Source organism: Solanum dulcamara, chromosome 9 (assembly GCF_947179165.1).
Source record: "Solanum dulcamara chromosome 9, daSolDulc1.2, whole genome shotgun sequence".
NCBI lineage: Eukaryota > Viridiplantae > Streptophyta > Magnoliopsida > Solanales > Solanaceae > Solanum > Solanum dulcamara.
Genome location: NC_077245.1, coordinates 1,725,459 through 1,749,214, shown reverse-complemented (window position 1 = coordinate 1,749,214; position 23,756 = coordinate 1,725,459). Strand labels below are relative to the sequence as shown.

Below are 23,756 nucleotides of genomic sequence, written 5' to 3'. Positions count from 1 at the left end.
ATCTAATATCGATACATTTCGATATAATCTTTATGTAGACGTCCATCATGTTACATAAAGTAAAATTGGGTGGGCTAGCAACGGATCCTGATGTGATACTGTTAGGTTTTAAAAGTGTGAATGGGAAATAAAAGGTTGTGACATTTATGAAAAGTTGTGATCGTTTTGAAAGGTTGTGACTTTTCCAAAGAGTTGTGACCATTTCAAAAGGTTGTGACTTTTTTGAAGAGTTGCAATTTTTCTGATAAGCCACAATAAACACCTATTCACACTACTCTTTGTTGTCTATAAATAGAGGATTTTTCTGTCATTTTTAAACGTTAAAATTTCTCCCTCTTCTGCATATATTTTCTTAAAAATAAAGTTGTGTCTTTGTGTGATTACGTTGCTTCTTTTTGAGTCCGCTGAAATTGAAGAAGTTTGAGGTACCGCTACTTCTCTAATGTTCTATCTATTTTATCCTGGGAGTAAATAATTCATAACCTCGGGTACAGTGAGGGGATTAAATTCTTTAAGAACACACAGTGAATTCTGTGGATTCAAATACTATTTTCTTTACATTTTTACAGTTTCTGGTGTACTAACTTTAATATAGGAGATAACAGATACTTCTTCGTAATGAAGATAGAGCGGAAACATGAATTGAACTAGAATGAGTATTGGATCGTTGTTTTCTTGAAGTTCATGTAACCAATCAACCGAACTACTGAAATTTTTCAATTGAAAGATATCTTGTTTTCTCTTGTTTGAAGTTTAATAAAGAAACAAATTAAGAGCCTGTTTGGATCGATTTATTTTAAGTGTTTTTCAGTCAAAATAATTTTAAAACATTTTTGTAATGTTTGGAATAAAATAAAATAATAGTATTTTTAAACAATTATTTATTAGCCAAAAAGATAAAAATTATAAGTTTGAATTTCTAATATATGACTTTTTAACTTATAAGACCATCCAAACATGCTCTAAAACTAAAGGCCAGGTAACTCAATAGATGAACTTTTACCTTATATTGTACTTGATCTATGATTCTATTCCACTTCACATGAAATTCTACTATTTGGGAAATCAAAATCTTTTGTCACCACTACCTTATTATATATTTTCTCAGATAAATACAACTATAAGAAGCTACTGTAATTTATAGTAACTTTTTTTTATTGCATTTTTCAATTTTGTAGTTCTATATTAAAAAATCATTGCCTAAGTCGAGGCATAAAATTAGAAAGTTTGTTATTCATAGTGTGGTTTCTTTTATCTTTTTTAAACTAAAAGAGTGATCGATCAAAGTTCAATCCTCCTATAAAAAACGAAGATAAAACATTAACACTTATTCAAATTTTTGATAAATACTTTACCTCTAAAATCACAGAGAAATTTATGTATGTCCGAAAAGGAAAATTCCATCTCTATTTTTCTAACAAAAGATGATGATAATTTCAATGATTGGTGGACTTTACAATTTCCCAAGTTGGCAAAAGTGAAATTCCACAAAATTAGTCAAAAAAGATTCCACATAGTAAATTTTGACTTGGGCCGGCTTTAAATGCATAATTTCACACACCATTTGGCTGGAGTGGAATTGTTAATTGCCAATGAAATGAAAGCAAAAATATTCTCGATAGAAAATACTTTTCACAAGTTTTATATCATCACAATTAAGGATGTTCAAGATTTGGGTAAAAACCAATCCAAATCAAAAAATCAAATCAAATCGATCAAATAAATTAATTTTTTATTTAGTTTGGTTTGATTTGATTTTACATTTTTAAAAACCGATAATATTTAGTTTGATTTTGGTTTCATTCAAAAAAATCAAAGAAATAATCTAACCGAACCGAAAAATTATATACATGTGTTTTTATAATTATATATACATAATATATTATTTTTTATGAACATTTTTTTATGCAAAAAAATGCAGCACACTAATTTAAAATGGTACTAAGGTATGATGCGTCTTTTATTTGTACAACCATATCATTAGCTTATGCATTGTTCAGTTAGTTTATGTTGTTTAGTAAATTTAATTAGCTAACAATATAAGAATTATAAGATTCAAAATGCCACGAAAACAATTAATTTTTTCTCTCTTGAATGAATCATTTCTTTTATTTTTGTGTATGGTTAATAACCGAATCAAACCAAATCGAAATCGATAACAATCAAACCGATGGATGTATGTTTTATTTGATTTAGTTTGGTTTTAATAATTTTTAAATCTATTAAATTGATTTAGTTTTAGTTTTGATCAATAACCAATACAAACCGACCCGTGAACACCCTTAATCGCAATCTAGGTTCGGGTCACGTATTATTTGCTTTGCTTCGATCTGATATATCTCATATATTTACTTTCTCGATTACGTTATTAATAAGTGAAAATGTTTGTGTATAAAATAAAATTTATGTTCTCTTTTATAAAAGTTTTCACTTTCCTTTAATATTTTTACGTGAGATTCATCTAAAGGGTCATATGCATCATTTTTTCCATAAATTTGTTAATTTAAAAGTCTGTCTGCATAAATATAATAACTAACCCAATAAATAAATCAAGATACATACAAACTTTTAAACAGCATAAATATAATTATTTTGGCAGGAAACACTTTTCTTTAATAAGTTTTACTCGTAACAAATTTATATTAGTCCGATCAAAATATGAAAATATCAAATAATTATATATAGAATTCTTTTTTGTCAAATCTGAAGTCAACATCGGAGAAAATCCTGTTTTTGTCGTAGCGCGTAGCATTGTTGCACTTGGATAGTGAGTGGGGAAGAGAAAGATATCGCTTTTTCCACAACCCCATAAAACGGCCCGTCATTTTTTAATTTATTTATGGAAAATACGAAGTTTTTGTCCTTCTTAATTTTCATAAATTATTCACCTAATTTCTTATTTATTTTTGAGTATTTTTTTATTTTTAATTATTGTATTATTTTATGGGAAAACTATATAAAATAAATCAAGGGAATAAGCTATTTATTTAAATTGGACCTACCTCAGTTTATTTATTCTGATTGGATCAAAGGCTCAAAGTAATTACAAACACTGCCTTGCCCCTTTTTCGCGTGACCACGCCCATGACTGTTTTTGCGTGACCTTCATGATACTGTCAAATTATATATATATATATACTCTGATGGTATCAAAAAATAATTAAACTGTGTTTTTACTGCATTGTTTTCTCTTTATTATACCATCAGAATATATATACACTATATATACTCCGATGGTATCAAGAAGTAATTGGACAGTTTATATATATATATATATATATATATATATATATAATATCAAAAAATAATTGAGCAGTGTTTTTCCCTTTATACAGAGTATATATCAAAAAAATGTTCGAACTCCTTTTTAGGCATGAAACTAATGGAATATTTAATAATAAATATTTTTTCTTTTTTGGGGTATGACAATAATTATCCCCTAATTATTGTTAAATATCATTAAAAAAAATTCCAATAATTTTCTTAAATTTAAAAAGTTTCACTTATTTTGAATGTTTTAATAATTTAGTGAACTTGATGAAGTATAAGATTCACATACATTATATCATTGGGACAAAGTTGTTTGTCCCTTCGCTCCTCCTCTACTCTTCTCTTTCATATTATTACTTTTTTTTCCTCTTACAAATTCAACCGTAATCACCGCCATTTTCAGCGGGAAATTCACCTTCTCCCCAATTCCGATTTTTCTCCTATAACCCCACCTCCACAACTTCACTTTCATCAATGTTTGCACGTTTGTCTCATCACATTCAACTGTAGCTCCTTTAAATTTTGACTAAAAATTTTCAGGTACTTCCTTTTCTTCCTTGTTCTCTTCTTCTCAATCTTGATTCTCGTTTTTTTGTTCATCTTTTGTTTGGTATTTGTGTTTGCTGAAATTGATTAGTTAAATTGGATTGGATTAGGATTAATCAGGGTTTTGGGGTTTAAGCAGTCTAGGGTTTTTCTGGGAGCTGTAATTTTGATTAATCTGATGAGAATTTCTCAAGTTCTTTGATCATTACGAAGAAATATTCAAGTTCTTTGATCATTACGAAGAAATAGCATTTGGGGTGAAGGAAAAATTGAATCTTTTGGGGGGTTTTACTGTTATTTGTTTATTTTGATGGCTCAGTCTAATTCTAAGCGACCTATGAGTAGTCATAATTTTGGTGTTGGAGCTGCTTCTCATCTGAGGTCTTTATCTCAATCGAGCATTTTCTCTAATAGTTGTTTGCCCCCACTTAGCCCTTTCCCTCCTAGTGAGCCGTCGATGGTGTCGGCTCATTCTAGCTTGAAGGACATATCTATGGAGGAAGTAGATGTGAGTTCTCAAGGTCCAGGAGTTGTGTCTTCCTTTACAAGGGATGGTCTTCCTCCTCGGAAGGGGCATCGTCGATCTAATAGTGATGTTCCATTGGGATTCTCAGCTATGATTCAGTCTTCACCTCAGCTGATGCCTATAAGTGGCCAGAAAGTTTTAGGGAGAGCAGGGAGTCTTGGGGATAGCAATGGAAAGATTGATGTAGAGGGGATTGGTGAGAGGAAATCAAGGGGAGAGGTTACGGATGAGTTATTGTTTTCCTACATGAATTTAGAAAATATAGAGACATTGAACGGTTCTGGCACGGAGGATAGAGATAAGGACAGCATTGTCAGTGGGACAAAGGCAAGCGGTTGTGACAGCAGCAATAATGAAGCAGAAAGTGTTTTGAAAGGGAACGCTGTTAGCATCCAGCCAACAAGTTTAAGGGAAGGAACCAAGAGGAGCGCCGATGCTAATATTGCTCCAGCTGCGCGTCACTTTAGGAGTCTTTCCATGGATAGTGCTATTGGAAGTTTTCACTATGGCGACGAGTCACCAAACTTACCAACTTCTGTGCTGATACGTTCCGGTCAGCTTTCACCAAGTAATTCAGGAAATGAAAGTTCGAGCAAGCACAATCTTGACTTCGGAAATGCTGAATTTAGTGAAGCTGAGATGAAGAAGATTATGGCAGATGAAAGACTTGCTGAGATTGCAGTATCAGATCCTAAGCGTGCTAAAAGGTATGGATACTAGCTGCTAAAGTATTCTAGTTTATATTCGTATCACATTAAGAAGCACAAGGTTGAGTAATCCATAAAAAATGAAAAAATTAGTAAAGTATCATACCTGATACTCTGATAGTTTCTTTCCTCAGGATACTGGCTAATCGTTTGTCTGCTGCTCGATCCAAGGAGCGCAAAACGCGTTACATCTCAGAATTGGAACACAAGGTTCAAAAGCTACAGACAGAAACAACTACCTTATCCACACAAGTTACCATCCTGCAGGTGCCTGTAGAAAATATTGTGCTGTGCTTCAATGCTTCTTTTATGAATTTCAGTCTGTTTACTGGATTTTCGTTCTTGTTACAGAAAAATTTTGTGGAGATTTCAAGCCTGAACAGTGAGCTGAAATTCCGCATTCAAGCCATGGAACAACAGGCACAACTTAGAGATGGTATTACTGTTCCACTTTCTGTTTCTTTTGGTTTCTAAGTCCCTAGTGTGTTTCAAAGAGGTATCTACTTGTTGCAAATGGGTAGTTAACGAAATAAGATTTTCCATAGCATAATCTTCTACAAATTAGAATATACTCTAATGTGTATTTTTTTTTTTTTGAAAAACACTGTCATCAAAGTCATCAATTATTTGTAGTTTCTGCAAAATTTGTGGAAAGCTTTCTTGGTATCCTTATTTCCTTTTATGTAGTTTGAAAATATATGGTTTCTCCATCAAGTACATTCTAGGAGTATCAACTTAATTTCATTTTTATTGTTTTAGACATTGGTGGCTTCCATCTGTCTTTTACTTAAATTAAGCTTATTCAATTAATGCATTTGCAGGATTCTTTCAAGGTGAGAAGTTCTATGCTGATAAATCTCATTTTATTTTTGCAAAACGAATTTATCAGCGTAAAACTTCTTATCAGAAGAGGGGGAACAGCTCCTTTGTGTTTTGCTTGCATCCACTGAATGCTGATTGATAACATCCTTACTTCGTCAAAAAACACATTTTATTTTGTTAATATGTTTGGTGTGACAATTACCTCTTAAATTAAATTCATAAAAATTGGAGAAGTTTAGGAATATTTAGCTGTTTACTGATTACAGCTGGATAATATTTTTTTATAGAAAGAGAAGTTTGCAATTTTATGTTTTATAGAAAGAAAAGCTTGGAACTTGACCTGGTTTGAGCTTCATGACTCCAGCCTTCTACATATTGATTTTGTTGCTGTTGTTTGAAGAAAATGGGAGGAAGGAGATTTTAATAGTGATCGTGATTCATAATTGAGTAAATGGGTTTTTTGAAGTACATCTATTTGAGATGCAAAAGAGAAAAATAAATTAGTTTACAATGCATATAGAGCCTTTGAAAGGGGAAAATATGGGATGCTATGGCCTGCCGGAAGGAAGACGGGGAGAGAGATGGTAGAAATCCATTGTAGATCTGTGAAGATAGGTGAAGAATATGATGAAGGAAGCCCAAGAGGACTCGTAATATTTGTGTGAGGAAACCCTCTGAGATAAAGGAAAAGTAATTAGGGACCTAAGATTACAATACCAACTCAATGCTCTGTGAAATTGATGCACAGTCAATAACTATTTGGTTACTTTTGTTTGGTTGGTTGGAATTTTCAAAATGTTAGCAATGTGAAAAAATCAATTTTCCTCACTGAGCACCGAAAAACCTGAATCAGAGAACCAAAATATTTGATGTATCCGTCTCAGCAAGAATATTCTAATCAGTAACGAGCACGCGTACTCAGGAAGAATGACTTTATTTAACAGTGTACCGCAACATCAGCGTCTTCTATTGAAAAATACCCGAACTTCAATATTACCAAATGATGTGTCGCTGACAGTCAAAGAAGTAAGATGTTCCAGCAGTACCTGTTTATGTTCGTATTTGGTACTTAAGTTTCTCTTGAACTGTGCCCATTTTATTGTGTTTCCCGGTTCTGCTCATACCATCTCTGTCCTCGTAGACATGTCACTATAAGTAGGCTGCACTGCATCCGTCTTTTTCTTTATATTTGGTTTACTAGTTTATTAGGGTGGAAGTTGTGATTTCTGTGTCAAAAGATTCCTTTCTGAAATCTTTCAAGTCTAAGGTGTTTGAGAAGCATTATATTTTCCAAAGAGCAGGTTTGCCCGTGTTTGTTTGATTACATTGGGATAAGTTTGTAATTAATCTTGAAGGCAGGACAAGTTATACTTTTCTATGTTCTAGTCGCCTGCTTTGGATCAACCAAGAACTAGATCCAAAGCGCATCTTATGCTTGACATTCAAGATGTATAGATATGTTGTTACTCTATGAATGTCTGTCTAATGCACCTACCCATAAAGATGGACATTTATAACTTTAGCTTTGTGCTGCAGCTCTGCATGAAGCATTAACTGCTGAAGTCCAGCGTTTAAAGCTTGCAGCTGGGGAACATAGGGAGGAAGGACGGTTGCCTAATAACATGACACAACAGATGCCAGTGAAGCATAATATGTTCCAGATGCAGCGTCAGCAGCCTAGTCAAATGCAGCAATTATCTGTTGGGAAAGCATCCGCAGCTTCAGCAACACCTGCATCCGCCTAGTGGATGAACATAAAGCCTTAGAGGAGGTGAAGATAATCTCTAAATGAAGTTAAAAAGTTTGTTACCTACTATCGGTTTCACATGCTAAGCACAAGCAAGCTTTCAGATATTAGTATCTATATATGTTTCTTATATGTGTCTGGCTACAATTATTCTAAATGTAGTGAAACATATTTTGTTCATTGAAAATGACTGTAACAATAAATTGGAGTCAAACTTTGTGCCAATGTTTTCTCCTATACTGTTCTCTACTTCTAAGGGAACTTTAAGCCTTTTTACCTTGCGGCATTCCTTGTTAATTTGCACTTACAAAGTATGAGACCATTCTGGTCTTGGTCCGGTCCTTCTTGGGACTCCATGCATAGCCAGAGCTTAGTGCATCGAGCTGTTTTTTTTTTCCAGTATGAGATCATAGAAGTAGTCCTATGGTGTAGGGGCAAATTATCCATGCCATTGGTTCAATGGGACTAGCACAACCAGACACAAAGATCATAGTAATCAAACATTGTCACCCCTTATACTTGTGTCTTGTTTCCCGTTGTCCATTCTTTTTTTCGTCCTTTCATCTTCAGTGAAGAATGCAGAAACTTTTGAAGTAAATGTTGCAAAAAGGCAGACTGTTGCTCAAAGCATTTTGCATAAGGGCTGCATCACTAGATGATTCCATAAGTCGAATTCTTGACTTATAAGTTGCATGGAATATTTTTTATCGTTATTTTAAGTCTCTCCTTCTAGTTAAAGTTGCAATGTTTCCAAAAGATATAATGTGTATACTACATGTGTGTCTGTGGGTTATGAATATTTTTTTTTTCTAGGTTAAAGTGAAGTTACAACCCCATTGGACTAAGGAAAGGCAGATGAAACATGGAGAACGTGAAGTAAAGTGTTTGTTTTTCACATTGGTTAGAAAATGGATAGTTATCTTCTTATATGATCTCGAATAATTTTTACAATCTTTAAAAATTGAATTAAATTCAAATCTTTCCTTAGTGTAGACCTAAACTATTTGCCCCCCCCCCCCCCTCCCTGCGAACCTGAGATCATCAAGAGAGTGAAACGACGAATAGGTGGTATACCAATAATTATTTAATATACACAGAATAAAAAAGATCAGAAATATTAAGCATTCTTGTTTTGCTGTTAATCACATGAAAAATGTCTCATAAGGTGTTCATTATAGGTTGTAACTGATACGAAAAATACACATGACATATGTCTCATAGGATGGCCATGGTAGGTTGTAACTGATTAAAAAAAGTAGAAAGACATATTTTATAAATATATCTTTTAATTTAGATTCAGCTGGTATTTATATTGTCCAATTTTGAATATATATAACTAAACATATATAAAGTCGAACAAATAAACACACGCTTCCTACATGACATAATACTCAAATGATGCGAATTGACACATAAAATGTCAAGTATGACACGTGTGTTTACTTATCTAACTTTATACAAATTTAAATATTTATTAGAACATATTTATGTATTATACCAAAAAATTAAAAATAAAAAGGAAAACGTCTAAGAGATAATTCCAAAAAAAGACAATATGGATAATGACCAAAGAGTAAAAAATAAAGGCATATGCCCTCCTTTCAAACAAAGAATACCTCGAAATTTCTTAAACGGACCAAACCCGCAGGAACCTTAAATCCTACGGCTCACAATATTATAAATCTCTAGCGTTTTTTATCACAAATTTGAAAAATTGATCAATTAATTATTTATTAAATTATGAAAATTCGATTCAAAACCTATAGCCAAAGGAACATATATTTAGAAGAAAAAGCAAATAAGCGCAAGAGGAAAAAGAAGAAGAAAAAAGCTAGTACTAGTAATTATCCATTCCACCAATGTGTATTTATATTTTGGACCAACAAAAATTATAATTTAGACCAATAAAAAGTTCACATTCTCGAAATACACAAAACAAATCTCCTTTTTTAATACTCAGTGGTTTGTAGGGTTTCAGATGTTTTCTTTCTAAAACTTGTTTTCCTTAAAACCTTTTTGCCGCCGATTCCTTACGAATCTCTGTTTTTTTCTTCTGATTTTTGCGGGTTTTGTTGTATTCACGTTGAGGTTCAGTAAGATCTGTTTGTTTTAAACTTTCTTCAGTTTTTTTTTTTGAATTTTTCGACCGTTGAGTTCGCCGGAGATGTCGGAGGTAGAAGAAAAGGAGGAAGTGGTGGTAGTGAAAGGTGGGGAGTTGTTGTTTTGTGGATGTACTAGTTGGGATTCCGTTGGTCGCCGGAAAGGTTTGCAGGAAGGGAATTTGGTGTCGCCGACGAGGCTTCGTCCGCTTGTTGGTGTCGACATTTGTTTTGTTGCAGCTGGTTGCGGTATACACTTTTCTGCTCTTTTTTTTTCGAATTCTGGCTTAGTTGTATAATTAGTTTGTTTGTTTAGAGCTCAGTATGGGTAAAATGCTGTGAAATGTATGTTTTGAGGATTCATATAGTCGACCCAAAATAGTGTAGAGTAATACAAAGTTATCGTCTTTGTTGTGAAATTACAAATTTTCAAGTATCATTTTTTTACTTTGAAAACAAAAACCACTTTTTTTTTCTTTCAAATACCCGTAATGTGATTGAAGACTGCCCTTTTTGATTGTTTTCTTTCATTCTTGATGGAAATGCAGTTTCTTGTCACTGTGTAGCACTAGATACTGAAGGCCGTTGTTATACATGGGGAAGGAATGAGGCAAGTGTGTTGTGTGTGTTTATCTTTCTCTTCTGTTGTGCTTTTTGTGTTGCTTTTTTGTTGTTGGATTGTGAAGTGTGTTGTGGTTTTGCAGAAAGGGCAGCTTGGTCATGGAGATAAAATAACACGTGATAGACCAACTGTTGTTTCAGAACTATCTAAGTAAGCTGTTCTTGGGTTTGTATCCTCTATGAGTGGCAGATGTAGTATTAAAAGTTTCAAAATATGTACTAAGTTCAAACCCATACCACAAAGGAGTAAAGGGTGCATAGCTATGCCACACCCACAACTTAAAATCCTAAATTCACCCCTTTTTTATCTACTCATAGTTATTTGAAAGATAAAAATGTTATAATGGTGAATATTCCGATGGACAGTAATGTTTGTTTTGTAACTCAAAACTATGTTTTTGTATGTGTTTAGAAGTAGAAAGGCTTCCAATTTCCTTTTTATATTCCCTGTATGGTTAGCCCATGTCTCCTGAAACCGTTATGTCTATCAAGTATTTATTTCTGGCATAACTTAAAACTTTTTTGTTCCAGGTATAAAATCATTAGAGCTGCAGCTGGAAGGAGCCACACAGTGGTAGTTACGGATGACGGACAGTCCTTTGCTTTTGGTTGGAATAAACACGGACAGCTCGGTATAGGCTCTGTAAAAAATGGTGAGCCCCTTTGTCACCCTCCGTTGCTCCTTACCTTTTCTGTTTCTGACTCACTTGCACCAAAGGAAAAGACCTTCTGTTAGTATTCAAATTGTTGTTGTCTCAGTTGCATGAACATTATTTCATCTCCCTCTTTGATCATGCATTTCTCTTCTGATATGACCTAGGTCACATGGGTCCTTCATTTATTTTTATAACTCATGTCAAAACGGGGGAGTGACAAGTGTGTGGATATTTCTTGTGGATTCATCAAATTTATTGAAAGTTACTGAAAACCTAGATGCACATGTATTGGATACTTACACCCACCCAGCAGTAACATGCATCTTGACGCCTACGCTAAAGCACCAACTAAATGAGGCAAAGCGCCCGACCTGGTTTTCACCAAGTTTCAAGGTTTAAGCATGCTTTAAATAAACCTTTAACAAAAATAATCTAATGTAGGAAAGAATAAGAAATTTATGATTATATAAGCTAGTGTAGGATCTTATTGAAAAGAATATAAGCTAGTATAGGACGGAGCCAAGAATTTACCTTTCTTTTTGTTGATAAAGAACCAAAAATTTGCCTTAAGCAACGTCTTCTTTATTTCCTAGCAATATGAGTCCACTGATTTTTTCTGTCTTGGTTTTTTTTCTTTCATTTATAAAACTAATTAAGATCACCACTTTTTCGTATTGTCGAAGAAACCGAATTATCTCCAATCCGGTGTGCTGTTACTGAAGTCAACGCTACTGCATGTGGGGCTGACTTTACTGTGTGGCTAACCTCAGTTGAAGGAGCTTCTATATTGTATGGTTTGTGAAGTTTTTTCTTTCTACTACATTGGTAATGCTGTGTACAAATAAAAGATTTTGGTAATGGCATTTTCAGCTCTAACTTTTCTTGCACATTTTCATGTTATTTCGTGTCTTATAGAACTGCTGGTCTGCCTCAGTATGGTCAGCTCGGTCATGGGACTGACAATGAGGTACATTTAATGAAAAGGTTTCAGTTAATTTTTATTTTATCTTCTGTGACATGGACAAAGACTTCCAATATTTTCTTGTTATATATGGAATGTTCTAGACTTCATCATGCTGTATAGCAATCTCAAATTGCAATACTTCCTAACCGGCAACAATAGACTTCATCATGCTGTATAACAATCTCAAATTGCATTACTTCCTAACCGGCAACAATATGTCACGACAAGATCAACTGTTCAATTTGATTGATAGTGATGCAGCTTTGGTGATACTTCTACATAAATTGAAATCACAATTAGCAGGCAATTGGTATTCTATTCAATGCCTTTTTGTCTGTTGCAACGTAATGCAGTTGTTCTTTTTCGCTAAAAGAGAGTGGGAATTTTTACCACATGAGATCTTCTAAATACTTACTTTTATATTTCTCCCTCAGCCTTGTTCTCTTCCTGCTTTATGGCACTTCTACCTAACTCAACCCCAAAAGCTAGATCATGGAGGTTTGTCCAAGTCCATATAAGGACACCAATTTTCCATCCCTATACCACATCTTCTTAACACTCCCCTGCACGCCCAGACCTCAACTGGAGCATGACACTTATAAATGGGGTCCCAACATTGGTGAACAATAAATTGGATGGGCTTAGCTTTGATACCATGTAAAGATATGACACCTGGACCTAATTTAACCCTAAAAGCTAGCTCACGAGGAAAGGTTTGCCCAAGTCCATATAAGGAGACTAATTTCCCTTCCATCTACCGATGTGGGACTTCTTAACAAAAGTGCTTTATGCACATAAAGTTAAGGAGAGATTGGTACACTAAACAGGCAAAATGTTTAGTGATACAAAAGTCTCTATCATGTGTTTGTGCAGCATTATTGAAGGATAGTTATTTGAAGTACTTTATTATTTTTTATTATTTATCTTTTTGCCTGTACTACATGATGATGATATAGACCTACTGATGCAGGGTGCTTATTGCCGTATCAAACCACTTTAAAACAGTCACGTCTCTGCCTTTTCCTTGCCCGTCCAATTTCTATTTTTATTGACTTGTCTCTCGCCAATCTGAAACATGTAGTTGATAAGTGTTGTGGATAACTCATTTTTCCACAAATAAACAGTGTTGTTCTCCTTCATAGGGAAGTGCTTTTATACTTCATATTGCTCTTTTGTATCCTGTCTAATATTTCTCCAAAGTTAAGTGGGGAAAACTAAATGTAAATGCACCAAATTGGGAAGACCATAGCCAATCTTTTCCTCTTTCATGACAAGAACCTTGATGTTTAAAGTTGGGACTTATTGTAATAAAGGCATTCACACAGTAGCATCTTTATATTTGAACTGGCAGTTGTTGCCTTCTTTGATTGATTTGAGGATTCCCTGTAACATGCAGTATAATACCAAAGATAGCTCTGTACGGCTAGCTTATGAAGCTCAACCCCGACCTAGACCGATAGCTGCCTTTTCTGGAGAGACTATAGTCAAAGTAGCTTGTGGAACAAATCACACAGGTTCATCTCAACTTCATTTTAATAAATTTGTATTATGTCCTCTTTTCTGATTTGTTGAGTGCATTTACCTTTTTTTTTTGGATTTCAGTTGCAGTGGATAAGAATGGATATGTTTACACGTAAGTTCCACCTTAGCTCTTTTGTTTGGACTTGCCCATATGTACAGAAGCTGATTTGTTCTTTCCTCTGTTTTGACAATCAAATTTTAGGTGGGGATTTGGCGGATATGGGAGGTTCGTACATCCTATTTCATATTTGCATATTCAGATTTATGTTGTTGGACATCTGTTACACCACCTTGGCTTCTCCGTGTTCTTTTTGGGTCCTTATTAGAATAAACATTAACTTGTTCATTTTTGTGGATTACAGGCTTGGTCATAGAGAACAGAAAGATGAGTTTACTCCTCGACGAGTTGATGTTTTTACGCGGCAGAATGTCTTGCCTCCAGATGCAGTAGTTTCAGCAGGTTCTGTCAACTCAGCGTGTACTGCCGGTATGATTTTTGTTCTCTCTCCATTTTGTTTTTGAAATCATTCTTGAAATCTTATCAGGTGCATTTATAAGTTACTGTGTATTCACATGAGATGACATCATAGTTGATATCTCTACTAGCTACATTCATTTTACGCAGCTTTTTGTTTCTGATTTTTTTTCCCGCAAGTTGCCCAAACAGTTCGTAATATAAGTTGAATGAGTATTCACATGAGTGAATTGCCTTTATTAAATCTATGTTCTCACCAACTATGATTATATATAGTGCTTGCTCATTTAGTTATTGCTTTGAGAGAAGTGTGAACATCTAGCTAGCTGATACTTATATGTAGAAAGTGTGTAAAATTAATGTCCGGTTATTTATGGGTTTGAAGTATGGATTACTTGTGCAAAAAGGTGGGCTAATCAAATCCATGTTAATGCTTAATATGTTCAGTTCTAAATTTTGAAAACCCTCCTAGTTTGAGTATTTTCACGTTATTAACTTATTGCAGTCCTACTTAATTCGAATTTGGTATTGGATATGTTTTGTGAAGCTTACATTGGTGGAGTTAGTGGTTCTAAAGTTTGAATAATCTTTGGTGAATGGTGATGAAAGAAAAGAAAACGTCAAATTAAAAAAAACATGATTCCATATAGAAACAACCTCTCTACTGCTGAGGTAGAGGTAAGGTTTGCGCACACTCTACCCCCCCGGACCCCACTTTGTGGAACTACACCAGGTATGTTGTATAATTGTAGTAGTAGTAGTATAATGGAACTACACTCTACCCCCTTCCCCGGACCCCGCGCATAGCGGGAGCTTTAGTGCACCGGGCTGCCCTTTTTTTTTTATATGGTATGATGATGACACCAATTTGAGCTTAAATGGAGAGAATTATTGATATGGCTGACCTCAACTTGGTTGGGGCTGAGACATATAGTTGTTGTGGCATTAAAATTTATGTTTGAAATTTGCTCTGCAAGTAAAATGAAGATATGCTCAGTCCACCTTCTACTTGTTGCAACATTGTGGGCTCATGATTTACTTGATAAAATAAACACCTGTGACTTAACACTTCTAATAACGTATTCTTGTGCAGGAGGAGGGCAGCTTTACATGTGGGGCAAAATAAAGACCACCGGAGATGATTCGATGTATCCTAAACCTCTTCTGGATTTGAGGTTCTGTTCTGTACAGCATTTGCATCTCAAAATTTTTATTTCGCTCATATAGTATTAGTGTAGATACAACATACGTTGCATGTGATAAATTCCACATATTTGGGTGAATTATTATTTATCCAAGTTTTGTGGTTACAACCATCTACAATAACATCAATGAAGATAGAGTTTAAATTTTCTTTTCCTTGCTTCTCGTGATGAGGGGTGATGGAGTGATTTTACTGCAAAGTCTTAGCAGAGAGTCTATAGTCTTGTATTCAAGTTGTGGCATCCATTGTTCATGTAGGAATGCTATTTAAAAGCAACCACATGGTAATAGTGTATTGTTGTTTCTGCCCCCCATAATATTGGCTTGCATTGTTTTAAAAAGGATATTCTCTTTTCAAAAGCACAATATTTTTTCTTTTGTCACCAAGTCTATTGGACTTATATTCTGTATTTCTAGTGGGTGGAACCTACGATGTATGGATTCTGGCAATATGCATCACTTTGTTGGTGCTGATTCCTCTTGCATAAGTTGGGGCCATGCGCAGTCTGGGGAGCTGGGTTATGGACCAAATGGACAAAAGTAGGTTTGATTCATATCTAATGTTTTCTTCTTCTTTTTTGGTGATCTATGTGTGCTTCTCATTTATTTTGTCTATTTTTCTATAGATCTTCTGCAGTTCCTAAGAAGGTAGACATTTTAGATGGCATGCATGTTATCAGGTTAGTGTATTTCTGTTTAGAAAATAAGGTTTGGAAGATGGAACTTTACATCAGAGTCTGAGTCCTAGCGTCTTCCTTTTTGTATAGTGTTGCTTGTGGGTTTGCCCACTCCATGGTTGTTGTTGATAGGACAAATGTTGAGGATCAACTTGAGCAGGTAATGTTATGGTTATAATGTATTTTTCCCTCTAGGCATCTTCAGGAGAATCAGAAAATGATTTTTGCAGTTAGATTTTCTGCGATTCATATTTATTTGCTCGTGTAAGTTATCTAATTTCTCCCATTTTACCTGACAGCTTGATGTATATGATGGCAAGGCTTCTGAGGAAGGTATAACTCTAAGCTTCATCTATCTTCATAAGTTTTAGCTAATTGTAGTATTTCATTTGGAAAATATACTTTGGTTTTCCTCTGAAAATGCTTCAAGGGCAGTTGACTCAAGTAGCCATTGAATTGCTAATTCTTTTGGAGATGAAAGAACAAGGAGTCTTAATGATGGTCAATTCATCTCCTTTGTCGTTGTGCCCTTATTTGTTTTATCGATACTATGCAGGATAAGGTTTCATAAGATATGCTATTTGCAAATGATAATATGTCAACTGACTAGCTTCCAAGGAGTTCACCAAAACACTAATCGCTCTATGTAATTAGGCTTTTCAGAAAAGGTGAAGATGAAATATGTGCGCACAAGTTTAACCCCGAATCCCCCCAAAAGAAGGGTAGTGAAGTGATTTTAGATGGGGCTGCAGCTATCATATCTACATTCAGAAATTCATATGTATTTGTTCAATTTTCTAGGAGAATAGCTTGATATATGAAAGATTTAACGCGCAGAACAAAATCTTATGGCTAAAATATAGGAGAATATCATAATTAGGTGAAAGTGAACTGAAACTAGATCAGTTTTTATGGTGCATAGTACAGACTACAAAATATGTACATTTAGTTTTCTAGGAATTTATAATGATAGATGCAATATAACAAACAGAATAAAAAGTAGGATAACTAAAATAAAGGGATGTAATGGGACTGCTATGCCATAGGAAGACATCTAACAAGCTAAAGTCCAATTTTATAGAACGGTTGTGAGACTTGTAATGTTGAATTGGGGTGAATATAAGGTATGTTAGGTCCACAGGATGAATGTCACAAAATTGATAACATTGGACATAGAGGATAAACATAGAGAAGATTGTTTGAGATGCTTTTTGCCATGTCTTACATAGACTTCGAGATGTATCGCCCGCAGGCACAAAAATATGATAATTTGAAGGTTCAAAAATATACTTGAATTTCATTTAAAATGATGATTGAAAATAATGAGCTAGGCTTGAAATCACATGTGTTAGATTTTTTTTAAAAGATCTACAATTTATCAAAATCAGTGTTAACTTAGCTACTAACAAATTACATGAAAGAAAAGGAATCTAATAGTTGATACCAACTATTTTGGATTAATCACTTTTTTATTGTTTCTTATGTTTGGTTGTTGTTTATTAGGATTTTTCTTTTCTATTCTGGTCACAGACTTGCTATTTCAGTGTAGGGTAAGTGTGAGATTTGCAAATTCTCTCGTGTTAAAACAGCCTTAATTTCTCTTAAAAGACATCTTAAAATTGGAATTACAAAAAACAAATTGTGTCAAATTTTCTCTGTTTCTTCAAAATTCTTGTGCTCAATTGTCAGCAGGTTTAGGTGTTGTTTTGGTCATTTGTTAAGTAGACAGACATGCCAATTGTTCTTTGATGCAGGTTTAGTTGGCATGAAGCCCTATTTATTTTACAATCATTTATCTTTCTTACTATAGTTGCGAATTGTTCTTTGCTGCAGCAGGGGCAGAACCAGTGAGTGAATCTCCAGTTTCTCAAAAAGCTCCCAGAAAGGCATCTGCTAAGGCGCCTGCAAAGTTAAATAAAAGGAAGAAGTCAAAAGAGTCATCTGAATCTGAAGATGAGGAGGAAAATAGTGATGATGAGAGTGATGACTATGAGGAACAATCTAATGGGCGGGCTAAGTCTTCTGGCAGGGGTCGAGGAAAGGCTGCTGGCAAAGCTACAGCAGCTAAAAAGGGCGCTGGTCGTGGGAGGGGTCGGCCTCCATCAGCAAATAAAAGCTCCCAGCCTGAAGCGAAAGTATCAACGGGTAAAAGGGGAAGGCCGAAGAAATCGTAAGAGTAAAGCTTTCCTGGTCAAACTCTAAGGCTTCTCAATATGATGATGGAATGTATCTTTATTCTCCATTGGCTAATTAGTTGCACTTTAACAAGTAATTCATTTTCGTCATTAATACCATTCAACATTCTGAAATTGTAACTCGTATTGACGTAGAGCATTGACCGAAAGACAGGCATTTGTCCGAGTTTGTACCTGGTCAAGCTCGTTTTTGGTGAGGGGAGGAAACAAGGAAAATCAAAGAGAAAACCTATTCTGCCTGAGTGTCTGATGTGTACTATGTCTATTTTTGTTGCTAATTTACAGGTTGAGCAATTTTGTGTTGCAACTGAAACAATATGTTCTGAAAATCTATGATAATTAGTAATATTGCTGTGTAAATGAAGTATTAATCAGAATGTTTTGTGTAGTTGATCACTTTATTGTTCCATTCTAGCCTTGTTGATGATCAATGCTAGTGACTTAAACAACGAGCACGTCGAATTCCCAAACAAATTGGGAATAATTCTGAGTTATCTTCCTTTTATATCATAAGAATGGTTTGAGTCATGCTTGGAGAGACGAAAGAAAGTATGTCTATGAGCAAAAAAAAACCCAGAAAACAGAAAATGTTCTTTTGTTCAGTAGTGTTGTGAGGAATTCTTGTAATGCAAGTTGAAGTGATCCCAATGAGTACAGTTTAGTGTATAATTATGTTGTGTGTTTTGGTCCCTACAGTTTTAATTGTGGTTGCGTGTAAAGTCAAGCATGGAATAGATAGTAGGCTACAAGACAAATGTCTCGTTGCTTTCACTTATGGAAAGCTAGTGGTGACTTTTCCCTTTGTAGGGAGCAAAAGGTGGGGGCCTTCATATAGAAAAGAAAATGAAGGGAATTTAAGTTTTATGTCTAAATCTTAGATCTAAGTAGTAACCTTGCCCCTCTCACCCCATCCCCACCCCGACCCCGACCCCCTAAGGTTGGAGAGTGGGGGGTTGTTGAGTAAAGACTAGGATTGTTCCTTAGAGGACATTCCATAAACTTGGAACGATACATAAAAGATTAGCATATGGCTCCTGTGTAAAGATGATTTGCTTAAATGTTCAAGTTTCATTTTGATTCATCGATTGATTAGAACGATTATAAAGTTTCATGATAGTTATATTGGTTGAGAGCCTTGCAATACTTTCTATTAAGGGTAATAGTGAGGCAAGACTATGATGCATTATAGCCTCTTGTTATTCTTATTATGTAAACCTACTTCTTGATTGATTTTCCTAACTTAGATTTGATGAAATCAATTTGTAGGTAGACAAAACAAAAAAACATTATGAAAAAAGTTTGTGGGGCTATCCTTCTCTTGGGAAAATAGTGTTTTTTCCTATGATGATGAACATACAGAGAACCAGTGAGAAGGACTAAAGAAGAATGAGAAGGGTTAACACACATTTGTGTAATTCTAATGATTGGAACTTTTCTCCATGTGCTTAAGGTCCCACCACCCATTTTTATACAAGTAAAAAGTTGCATTTTTGTGTGTGGAAACTTTTTCTATTTGTTGTACCTAAATGTCACTTACCCTCTTTTGTTTCTCAACCTTAAAGTAAGTTTGTGAAATTGTAATAATGAACTTTATGCTTTCAAAGTTGTGAATTGTGATAATGAACTTATGCTTTCAAAGTAAGCTTCAATTCCCCCCTACAATCTTTAGTCAATTCCATAGTAGTTTGCTATTTAAGGTGAATGTGACCTGAAAATATCATTAAACCTAATTAAAATCTTGAAGGAACAATCAAGATGAAGCCAAATCTTGGAAGTTTTCCATTATATTTTGTCTTTTTGTTGTTATTCTTGTTTGGGATTGAGGTGTGCTTGTGAATAATGGAGGTGGAGAAGGTAGAATAAAGGAAGAATCTATGGTAGGAGGAGGAGGAGGAGAAGGTAGAATAAAGGAAGAATCTTTGGTAGGGTTAGAACCCCACACATCCATTATTTTTAGCTTGTTCCTTCCCTTTGTCAAACCTAATGTCCCTGTTCGGATATTTTTTGGTTGTTAGAGTAAAATATTGTTATAGAGTACCTATAATATAATATATTATGGAGAATCGGTTCTATAGAAAACTTGTTTGTTATAGTGAAATGTTAGTTTAAAGGATAATTATTATAGAGAGGTTTGATTGTACTATTGATACCTTATAGCAATAACAACAAACCCCGTGTAATTCCACAGTTACAAGTCTGAGAAGGGTAAAGTGTACGTAGAGATTACCTTTTTACCTTTAAGAAAGTAGAGAAGTTATTTTTGATAGATCCTTGACTTGTACTATGATATCTTATATGACTTAATTTGATAGTTTCACATTAGTTGTGGAAATGGACGGATGCTCTTTTATATTATCTTGTCTAATTTCCATCTCATGAACTAACTTTTGGATTAATCTACATGAAAGCACAACTATACTCATAAATAATACAGATTTTGGATTTCCACCCCACCCCACCCACCCACTATGTTTATCAATCCTCCAATTAACCAGGTTGGAAGGGTGTGATGCGGCGGGGTATTACGTAGCATATATATATTAAGAAAATACGATATTGTCTCGTTATATAATTTTTGAATTATTTTCACCTCATGAACTAACCGTTTTAGTTAAATCATGTTCTAAGATCAATTTTCTGAACCACTTTTAACTGTTCACTAATTGTTGTCATCAATATATTAGCGTAATCCATTGGTGACAATGGACAAGTTGCTTTCTTGTCTTACCTAAAAATAATTATTTCTGAAAAAGCAGCATAATCTATTAGGTGATTTTTTTGCTATATTTTCTTGGATTATTCGAATATGCATCTTCAAAGTAGAAGTCTCTGTCTAAGCTTAATAATTGTTTTTATTATTTTCTAAAATTAGTACATTACGTACTTAAAATAATTGAGTGGATGAACAATTTATGCACAAAATAATTAAAGTCAATCACATTTTGGGATATATTTTCTTTTCCCTTTTCTTTTTTATTTAAACGTACATACAAAATAGTCAAATATATTACGTGTTTAATGTACAACGGAACATGGGTTTTGGTATGGGGGGGCGGGGGGTTAATTATTAGTAGGTGACATTTTTCTGGTTTGAATTTTTTTTAAAATATTTTTTCATATGAAAAATGGATTGCGTTAGTTAGTTATGATTAATCTTTACTAAGGTCATTTTACTTTTACACTTATTGCCTACTTCTTTTGTTTCATACTATTTGATTCTTATATGATAATTAGTTATTTCATTTTATTTATACAATTTAAAAAATTAAAAGGTTTTATTATATAATTTTTTTTCTTTTTATCCATAATATTAAATAACTAAATAAAGTAGTATAATCAAAGTTTTAGAATTTCCAAAATATCATTACGATTAGTTTAATCAAATACAGCTCTAATCAACAATTTTTTGTTAAGTCAACACGAGCCAATTTAAGATATCATTACAATTAGTTTAATCAAAATTTATCTACTCATTAAACTCAGCCATCAATAAATTACAACTCACGAAACTTGTGTTTATTGGTGTATCGATAAGATCAATATGTATTTTTTTAATGGGAATTATCCGTTAATCATTTTGATTAAATAAATCTCATGAACATGTGTAGTCCATGTACATTATTTCAACCTCACATGCAAAATAAATTAAAAATAATTTTTTAAAAAATAAACTCACCGATTTGCATGCGCTGTCAGTTGTAAGAAAACGGGTCGGGGGTTCTTCTCATGTGCTCCGCATGTGTTGGGTAGCCTGTCCAAAAACACTTCACCAATCAGGACAAAACACTTGTCAACAACTCGTTCCGCAGAAAAATTAACTTCAAACCTAATTCAACCTCAAAAGTTAATCGACAGATATAAAGAGCTAAAAACTCGTTCTTCCAATTAGTATGAGATATTCTAATACGATATATAGATGTACTCAAATTCGATGTATATATCAATTTAATATATATATATTTAAACGTCTTACTTAATTAGTATTTCATTAATGAAAGTTGTAAGATATCTTTTTTAAAGAGGATGCTTCTTATTTCGAAACCTTTTTAATATTTTAATACTATAAACTTTAAACTAAAATAAATAAATTAACGTCATTTGATATATTTGTGGAAAGCAATTAAAAAATCCTCGTATTTGGTGCTGCAATAAACGTACATTCGAACCTTTTTTGTCATAGGATACCTTCCAACATATTGTTACAGACACAGAGCGGAGATTCTAACGGTGTCACCGCTGGCCACCACTACTATTAAATTTGTCGTGATTTATAAAAATAGTTATTTCAAATTATTTGTTATTTTAGAAATTCAAAATATAAGAGGGAGGGGGGGTGTAAAAGAAAAATACGACAAATAGAGTAAATATTTAAATGAAGAACGATTATATCTTAATGCATAAATAATGATAAAATAGTCTGAGAAGGGGCGTGTAAAAAAGAAACATGACAAATAAAATAAATTCCTATGAAAATGCAGGATAGAACTGCGTACAATAAATTCTTATGGTTCGATCCTTCTTCAAATTATGTAAATAATAGTGAAAGCTTAGTGGATTAGACTTGAATTACCAAAATAACAATTAAGTCTCAATATAAATAGGTTGGGTCACTTTTGACAAACTTAAATCTAATAATCAGACTTTATAAAAATATTTGTAAAACTAAAAAAATAGCCATTTTAATAAGTTTGAAAAATTAAAAATATATTTAAGGATTTAGTTTAGGTTTACCTTAAATATAAGGGCCATTTTTGTTATTTTCTATAAAAAATAATGTTGTAATCTTCAAAATTATCTTTAGCTGTTTTAGCAACAACAAGAAGCCCAAGGAGTCAAGGACCGCCTTCATGTGAATTGGTCCACTAATTGGGAGTTGGGACTCATCACATGCCTTTTTTTGATCTCATTCGATGTCTAGTATTCACATATGATATATAATTAAATTTAAATTTGGATTTTATAAAGTTCATTTCTCGAAACGTCACTCTCAATAAAAAAAAAACCGTTTACAAAATTCAAATTCGAAATATTTAATTAGGGATAAAGAAACCCCAACTATTCCATCACAATTCGTGATCTAATATTTGTTATGATATTTCACAAGTCACAAATGTCATCAATTTCTCAAACTATAATTAGATACCTTTCTTTAATGTTACGATTGTTTCGTGTTTATTTCAGTGTTGGAAAAACCATCCTAACTAATGGATTAACTTTTCACTAATCCATCATTAAGATTTTGGTTTAACTGATTCCATCTTTGGTCAAATTTACATTAACGACTATATATAATGATGATGCACATAACACCAACTATAATCATTATTATCTTCTTTGGATTATGGATTTTGATTGAAAAAAATTGATATTAAAATAAAAATTGATATTAAAGAATAAAATTTTGTTTGAGTATGTATTTCACATTAAAAAGTTGATTTTTTGTGAATGTGTTGTTTTATCCAAAAACTAGACAAAACTTGTAAAAAAAAACCATTTCAAGATATAACCAGACAATATATAACTTATTGAAAATACATTAACTAAGAAGTTGAGAGAAGTATTGAAAAATTCTTAAACTTGGCGTAATGTAATTTGCCTATAACTTTCTATCACTTAATTATAATTGTGAGAGAAGTATTGAAAAATTTTTAAACTTGGCGTAAATTATTTCATCCTCGAACTATTGACAAACTTAAAAACAAACCTCTACTTGACTAACTAAACTTA

The 23,756-nt window shown here is 33.5% G+C and overlaps 2 protein-coding genes and 1 non-coding gene across 6 annotated transcripts; all 3 read left to right on the top strand.

Annotated features, from left to right (window-relative positions):
- The first annotated feature begins 3,564 nt into the window (after positions 1 to 3,564).
- Positions 3,565 to 7,899, top strand: LOC129902872 (bZIP transcription factor 30-like). Of its 3 annotated transcripts, none has more exons than XM_055978306.1 (5): positions 3,565 to 3,810; positions 4,249 to 5,049; positions 5,184 to 5,316; positions 5,401 to 5,485; positions 7,408 to 7,899. In XM_055978306.1, the coding sequence occupies exons 2-5, from the start codon at positions 4,274 to 4,276 to the stop codon at positions 7,614 to 7,616; spliced, it is 1,203 nt and encodes a 400-aa protein (XP_055834281.1). In that variant the 5' UTR covers positions 3,565 to 3,810; positions 4,249 to 4,273; the 3' UTR covers positions 7,617 to 7,899. The 3 variants fall into 3 exon arrangements, with proteins under 3 accessions (XP_055834281.1, XP_055834280.1, XP_055834279.1); XM_055978305.1 differs by having other exon boundaries at positions 4,136 to 5,049; XM_055978304.1 differs by having other exon boundaries at positions 3,927 to 5,049.
- A 1,637-nt stretch (positions 7,900 to 9,536) lies between these two features.
- On the top strand, positions 9,537 to 18,389 carry LOC129902578 (uncharacterized). 2 transcript variants are annotated; one of them, XM_055977903.1, is made up of 16 exons: positions 9,537 to 9,966; positions 10,266 to 10,327; positions 10,422 to 10,489; positions 10,870 to 10,991; positions 11,678 to 11,783; positions 11,910 to 11,961; positions 13,355 to 13,472; positions 13,561 to 13,591; positions 13,682 to 13,705; positions 13,842 to 13,966; positions 15,048 to 15,129; positions 15,575 to 15,697; positions 15,784 to 15,837; positions 15,925 to 15,994; positions 16,134 to 16,167; positions 17,671 to 18,389. In XM_055977903.1, exons 1-16 carry the CDS (start codon positions 9,783 to 9,785, stop codon positions 18,006 to 18,008), a joined length of 1,593 nt encoding a protein of 530 aa, XP_055833878.1. In that variant the 5' UTR covers positions 9,537 to 9,782; the 3' UTR covers positions 18,009 to 18,389. The 2 variants fall into 2 exon arrangements, with proteins under 2 accessions (XP_055833878.1, XP_055833877.1); XM_055977902.1 differs by having other exon boundaries at positions 17,668 to 18,389.
- A 615-nt stretch (positions 18,390 to 19,004) lies between these two features.
- On the top strand, positions 19,005 to 19,108 carry LOC129904821 (U6 spliceosomal RNA). The gene has a single exon (XR_008770495.1). It is a non-coding gene; the product is annotated as a U6 spliceosomal RNA (small nuclear RNA).
- The last annotated feature ends 4,648 nt before the right edge of the window (positions 19,109 to 23,756 follow it).

Coding starts and splice junctions, on each gene's coding strand:
- LOC129902872 (XM_055978304.1), top strand. CDS start 4,127: ATGGCTCAGTCTAATTCTAAGCGACCTATGAGTAGTCATAATTTTGGT. Junction 5,317..5,400: donor CACAAGTTACCATCCTGCAG/GTGCCTGTAGAA, acceptor TTCTTGTTACAG/AAAAATTTTGTGGAGATTTC. Junction 5,486..7,407: donor ACAGGCACAACTTAGAGATG/GTATTACTGTTC, acceptor TTTGTGCTGCAG/CTCTGCATGAAGCATTAACT.
- LOC129902578 (XM_055977902.1), top strand. CDS start 9,783: ATGTCGGAGGTAGAAGAAAAGGAGGAAGTGGTGGTAGTGAAAGGTGGG. Junction 13,592..13,681: donor AAGAATGGATATGTTTACAC/GTAAGTTCCACC, acceptor ATCAAATTTTAG/GTGGGGATTTGGCGGATATG. Junction 16,168..17,667: donor TGGCAAGGCTTCTGAGGAAG/GTATAACTCTAA, acceptor TCTTTGCTGCAG/CAGGGGCAGAACCAGTGAGT.